General features: G+C 35.6%; 1 protein-coding gene across 1 annotated transcript; it reads right to left on the bottom strand.

The window, feature by feature from the left end:
- Positions 1-1,320: 1,320 nt before the first annotated feature.
- Positions 1,321-6,859, bottom strand: LOC136990898 (uncharacterized). The gene is made up of 2 exons (XM_067289352.1): positions 6,470-6,859; positions 1,321-2,813 (listed from the first exon to the last, which is right to left on the bottom strand). Exons 1-2 carry the CDS (start codon positions 6,716-6,718, stop codon positions 1,521-1,523), a joined length of 1,542 nt encoding a protein of 513 aa, XP_067145453.1. The 5' UTR covers positions 6,719-6,859; the 3' UTR covers positions 1,321-1,520.
- Positions 6,860-7,179: the final 320 nt, after the last annotated feature.

The raw sequence follows: 7,179 nt of genomic DNA, 5'->3' as shown, positions 1-7,179 counted from the left end.
TGGCGAGGACCGCTGAGAAAATAGAGATTTACAAGAGCAAGCTGGAAGGGGCGTGTATAAATGCGAGGGACGCTGAGGGCCTTCCATCGGCCTGGAAGTATATGGTTAAGAACTCTGCAAGGAACTCTTAATTTACATGTTTATTTTATGGTTCTATGCTTGTGTTTAGAAGTTTTTCTGAGTTTATTTTTGATTTTTATTTTGTTTTTTATTTTGTTTTTAATTCTATACGATATTAGTTTATTATGTATCATCTTTTAATCCGTTGTTAATTTTTAAATTTAAATATTTGTATTAATCCGTTGTTAATTTAAAGTTTAAATATTTGTATTCGTTCTTATGGAACGATACTATTCGATTTTTTAGCCTGATGATGGCCTATAGAATAGGCCGAAAACGTTTGTTTAAAATTAAACTTTCTCAGCGAAGATAAGGTGTTAGATTTTGTTTATATAATTTTTGCTGGGCATGTTTTATTTAATGATACCAGTCATTCGTCATAACCTTGTTCCCTTTGTGTCGTGTTTAAGTCTTAATTTTCGTATTGTGAGTCCAAAATGTTTCTTGTATTATTAGGTAATATAAAACAATTTTTATCCGGTAAACTTAATACTAATAACCCATTCCAAGCTTGGAAAAGAGGGAAATTAAAATAGTAAAGTTGAAGGTGTTCGTGTAGGCAGTTCTACTAATACCGGAGCTATTTATAGGTTTATATAAATTTTCTCAACTTGCCCCATATTTATTAATATAACCCCATAATTTATTCATGGCTACGGGACTCATATTTTACGGTCATTCAAATGGCAGATCCTTGTATCTAATCAGTTTTTAACATGGATGCGAGAACAAAGATGCATTGTTTCTGCTAAGCTCGTGTATAATATTTCGAAAGTCATTTCTCCCGAATGAGTAATCATTAATGTGATCTATGCTGGCTTTTTGCCTATTGAAATACTTTAAGGTCTCCTTCAATAGACTCATCCATCAAATTGTAGGATAATCAGATGCGTGCTCCAAGTTGGCCTTTAATCAAGACACGCGATAAAATTTCGAAAAAATATTGTAGCAAGGTCGATGTATCTTAAAACTAACAAAATATGGTGTAGTGTATGTTACAAGAGGTTGCTCATCATTAATATTTTGCCACGTATTGCCTACCTTATATATTTTACGTATCTGGATTTATTTTCCTAGAAAAATAGGTAAAAATACTTAAAATTTAATAAATAATTTATTTAAAACATAGAATAAAACAAGAGAGAATTTAAAAAGTTAAGTATTTGATTGTGTGCCAATAGTTTACAAGTACAATATCAATCAACATAATTGCATTTTATTCTCTATAAATTAATTGTGTTATGTACTGTAGTACAAGAATAACAAGATAAATGTATACATATATAATAAGTACAGTAACATGATTACTCATTAGATAATAAACAATAGAAATATATTAAAAATAGATCAATGTCTACTGACTTAAACACACCCTTTAAGGGATAGCTAATTTCGAATTTTTAACAAGCATTTGCACCATTTAACGACGTCAAGTTAATATCCATGCGAATTATTCGACGACCATTCGCAAAATTGCTTTCATTCACTTCCCAAGTAATGTATGGTAGAAGAGAAGTCGAACACAGTGCCAAATCCATGATTCTGTTACCGAATTTTTCATCGGAGGTTGGAATAAAGTTGTTGAGTAACTGAAAATCAGATATCTTTAAAAATTCTTCCACGTTTTCACCAATAGAATTCGTGAAACAATCGCCCAAATTCTTGGAGAATGCGCTGAAGTCTCCCAAGACTATACAATTTTCACTTGAAATTAACGGTAATCGAGTTATATCAAAGTTCTCATTCAAACAGTATGGATTGTAAATATTAACAATAGTCAATTCGTATTCCTTTAATTGTAATTTTAAAATTTGATAATTTGTAATTTTATCACGAAATGAATTAGGACACTCGAGTTCTTCGGCATTACGACATACATTTTTACTGAGAAGAGCCATGACGTTTTCACCGGAGTTTCGGAACACGAAGTAACCAGGATAGTCAAATTTATTGAAATGAGTACCTTGAAGAAGAAAGATATCCAAATCTTCCTGATTCATGTATCTTACAAATTTAACTTCTTTATCTTGTAACCCCCAACAATTCCAAAATGCTATTTTCAAATTATTTCCTTCATTAAAGTGCTCCTTAAAAGGTAAACAGCACTGTTTGATTCTAAAGAAATAGTCTATAAATTTCCAAAAGCAATTCGCGAATTCTTCATATTCGTATGGAATTTGCAAAGCGTCTTTAAAACTATGTTGGCGCATAGATTGGTCTATAGAGTTGAAAGATATAAAATTATCAATGGCAGAAGAAAAGTTAAAAACAAACAGTTCTTTCTTTTCATAAATGGAGTATTTATTCATTTCCACAAAATTATCCACAAAACTTTCATGAAGTGATTTGAATTCTTCGTATTCTTTCACGAATTTTCTGAGAAGTTCGTTGAGTATATTACAACCACGAACAGTGTATTTGTTTTCTGTTAAGTGTTTGAATTCTTTCTCCATCCAAATGAATAAGTTAAACATGGCATCTTCGATATTATTCATGATTAGAATGTTATCTTTCAGTTTCTGGTAAACCTTTTTGCTCTCTTCTAAATCCAATTTCTCATGGTCTTTTCTATCTATCACTTCCAATTGTTTATAGTCTTCCATAAAGTCCTCTACTTCCAACTTCTCACACTCCTTTCTATTATTTACTTCTGACTGCTTATAGTCTTCTATGGAACATCCCATTTCCGATTCCTATAAGCATTCGAAATGTTCAAGGTTCGAATTTTTCGAACGTTGGATTCGAATTATTCGAAACGTTTGAATAATTCGAATCCAACGTTTTTAAGTTTCGTTCTGACATAAAGAATCGTTATTTTGAGTATACTAAAATATTTAAGAGTAAACTTATTTTACTGGCCGTTACTCCTTCAGTGGGGATTGAGCCTAGGGCCAACAACCATACCTCGGGAAACAACAACAACGGTGTTATGAAACCGAGAAAATCGAAAAACAGGACTGATCAAACGACAGCGAAATAGAAACATGGAAAAAACGTGGGACATGGAATGTACGAAGTCTATGTACTACGGGAGCATTAAAAAGCACAATTGAATAACTCCAGAAATACGACATAGCTATTGCACTATTTTAAGAAACGAGATGGACAGAAGAGGGAAGTCTCATATCTGGGCAGTACACAATATTGTTTGGAAGAAGCAACAGACATGAGTTTGGCACAAAGTTTGCATCAAGAATGAATTCATTTCCGGCATCTGGTTGAACTTAAGCATAATTAATATCCATGCACCGACAGAAGACAAGACAGATGAAACTAAAGATGAATTCTACAGTACTCTAGAAAAGCTTGTTGACAGAATACTGAAATATGATATGACAATGATAAATGGGGATTGTAACGCAAAAATAGGAAAGTTTGGAATTGGCCACAATGGCAGACATAACTTACATGCCGAGACCGATGATAATGGAATGAGATTAGTAACCTTTGCAACATCCAAGAACACGATTTTTAAGAGTACTATGTTGCCTCATAAATCAATTCACAAATAAACACGGGTTTCGTCTGTCGAATTTACAAGGAATCAACTGGATCATGCACTTTTTGACTATAGATAGCATTTATCCATACTAGATGTTACATCATACCGAGGTGCAGATAACGGATCAGATCACTTCCTGGTAGTAGCGAAAGTGAGAAGCGAAGAACAAGTAAAAAAAACTAAAAAAAAAAACTTCCCATAACTTAAAAATATGTACAAAAGCGCTAAGGGAGAAGGGAAAAGAGGGGGCATACAAACAGACACTGAAAGCTAAACTACAAGCTACATCAACAGATGGCGAGAATATTTAAAAGATCTGCTAAGCGTCATAGAAAAAGCTAAGACACGAAAGGACACAGATACTGTAAACACGCCAGTAGAACCATCGATCAACGAAGTAGAGCTCGACTGAAGAACTACAAGGCGCCGGGAGATGATGGTATACTTGTCGAGTTGCTCAAATCGAGAGGCAAATGTCTCCATAAGGAAATCCGCAAGCTCTTACTAAATATTTAGAATAATGAGAAGCTTCCAAGCGAATGGAAAGAAAGTATCATTTGCCCCATCCATAAAAAGAAAGCAAAGAGCTATGTAATAACTACAGGGGAATATCATTACTGAATACAACATACAAAGTACTGTTGATGCTTCTCAAACAGCTAACATCTTATAAAGATAATATCTCAAGAGACTATCAATGTGGGTTTAGAGAGAATCGTTCAACCATTGATCAGATATTCACCGTAAGATAGTTGCTGAAAAAAGTATAAGTACAAGCAGGAGTATACCAACTGTACATGTACATAGACTTCACTAAAGCATATGACAGCGTCAATGCGAAGAACAATGGCAAATAATTTGAATACCCAAGAAATTAATAAAAATGACAAGTGTGTGTATATAAAAACTAATCAGCAGAGTCAGGATTGGAAACAAACTGACAGGCAAGGAGACGCTCTCTGTCCCATGTTGTTTAATCTAACACTTGAAAAAGTTATTGCAGCAAAGTGACAAAGTAGTAGAACTGAACGGCCACCATCAAGCATTGATATATACAGACGACGTTTGCCTGATAAGTGAGACTCGTGGAGACCTAATCGAAAATGCATCACTATTACTCTCAGAAGCAGAGAGGGCGGGCTTGAAAGTAATGAATCAAAAACAAAGTATCTGCTACTATCAAGAGGACATCAGAAGTGAGGGAGCTAACAACCTTCTGGTGGAAGAAGTACACATTAGAGAGGGTCAACGACTTCACTTACTTCGGACCGTAGTGGACAATAACAACTCCACCACAACAGAAATTTACTCAAGGCTCCATAAGGCTAACGCATCATACTATAGCTTGCAAAAAGTGCTCTAAAAGAATCTAAACAAGTTTCCAGAAAGGTAAAGTTAAGATCGTATGAAACCATTATCCAACCAGTGTTGCTTTGCGGCTGTAAAACATGGCCCGTACATAGTCAACGAACACAAATTGCGAGTGTTTGAAAACAAAGATCTCGGGAAGATCTTTGCACCCGTGCGAGAGAGTAGAACCTGGTACTCGGAGAAAGTTGAATAACGAGGAACTACATCGCAAAGTTGACGACTATGTTAATACAAACTATAGCCGAGAGACGCACCAGAACTGACACAATCGACATATACACAAAGTGCTGACTGGGGAGCATCAGGGTAAACGACCTATTGGACATCCTCTAGTGCTATAGAAAGATGAACTGAAGAGGGATCTACAAAGAATGGGTGTACTGCCTAGGTGAATGCAAGAGGCACAAAACGGAAAAATGGAAGGAAATTGTCGAGGCTGTCAGTGCCGTAACTAGGCAGATGCAACAGGTGCACCCGCACAGGGCCCACTTGGAAGGGCAGGGCCGGATTTACCAATCCAGAGGTCCTGGCACAAATTCGGTGGGGGTCCTCCCTTTAAGAGTAGGCAAATTTGATGATTTAGAAAATTTGCCTACTCTTAATCCTAAAATACTGTACTTTCAATTAGATTTGAACTAGGAAGTTGTAAATTTCATTTAAAAATAAGGTTATTGTAAACATACATATATTTTATTGTGTAAAACTAATTATTTTAATTTAATTGAAAAATACCTATGTGAAATTTTTTCCCGAAATTTTCCGATGTTTCATAGGTTTTCTCCCGGGTTTAGTTTTCTCTGCCTGTTGCCCTCATGATTAGGCCACACTAGACTGTTGCGGTAATAGAAAAAAAATTTTGTTTAAACATAATTTTTTTTTAGTTTTGTGGGGCCCTGGGAACAGGCCCCAAATGCCCTTATGTAAATTCGGCCCTGTGGAAGGGGGGCCCAAAATGCATGTATTTGTTTTATTAATTTCCCAAACTAAATTAGTTAAGGGGCTTAAATGCAAATTCTTGTACAGGGTACAGGAATGGCTAGTTACGGCACTGGAGGCTGTTAAGGGCCAGAGAATCAAATAACCATTGAATGATAAAAGCATTTAAAGCTATTTTCTACTTCTGATTTCTCAGAATCTTTTCTATTTAGCATTTCCCACTATTCATAATCTACGTCATCCTCTATTTCAGATTCTGTAAAGTTCGTAATGTGACGGCCGGATGGCCGAGCGGTAAAGGTGGCAGCCTACCGCTCTGGGGGACCCGGGATCGAATCCGAACGGGTCGAATAATCCCCAGGAATTTTTCGGGGGGTGGTCCGTTCGGATATGTCGGGCCCCGTCCCTCACCACCCCGTCGCCCCATTGTGGGCCTGGCCGAACCCATAATGGGCCTACTAAAAGAGGCCCTCTTAGTGCCCACAGGGCGGAAAGAGTTAAAAAAAAAAAAAAAAAAAAGTTCGTAATGCTAGTTATTACCTTCGAGTGTTCACAGGCTTTAATAGCATTCTCTACTTCCGCTTTCTCATAATCTTTAACGCTGTCTGATTTCTCACGAATTTCTTTTGTAGCTTCTACTTTTAATATTTTATTATCCTCGCTGCAATCCTTTCTTTCTACCTTCACGTAGTCTTCAATGCTGTCTTCAGCTTCCACTTCGTCATAGTTTTCGTTGCAATCTTCTATATCCAGTATTTCAAAATCTTCTGTGTTTTCTACAGAAGCCATACCTCTTTTCTATTCACAACTACAGTAACACCATTTCGAAATTGTAAACGCGTCAGGTTTCATCGATTATTCGCATAAAACATCAAATTCGAAACTACAAGTGTTTAAATATTCCCCATTCCAAAACCGAAACTATTTACGCTTAGTTGCGCAATCAGTTATTTCTCATCATCTCTTACAATGTGAGTCATCGAACAATTTCCATTGGCACAAAATTAAATCTTTTGCTTGTAATTATTAATTAATTAATAAAATTACTAATTAATAATAAACTTATTAATTTTATGTTATTTATAATATTATTCTCCCTAGTAAGCTATAAAATACAAGCAAATTAAAACAATATATCTATCAACGTAGGTAAACCCGGAAGCTATTTTAATCATGTGACCAATAGACTGCAGCGATAGTCAGCTTTATTCCGATCTTCGTCGAAGTAACTTTTACACTCGACAAATTAA

This window comes from Centruroides vittatus, unplaced genomic scaffold (assembly GCF_030686945.1).
Source record: "Centruroides vittatus isolate TY-2023 unplaced genomic scaffold, ASM3068694v2 contig_1032, whole genome shotgun sequence".
In the NCBI taxonomy this organism is placed as follows: Eukaryota; Metazoa; Arthropoda; class Arachnida; order Scorpiones; family Buthidae; genus Centruroides; species Centruroides vittatus.
The sequence above is the reverse complement of the archived record's forward strand: the minus strand, read 5'-3'. Positions and strand labels throughout refer to the sequence as shown.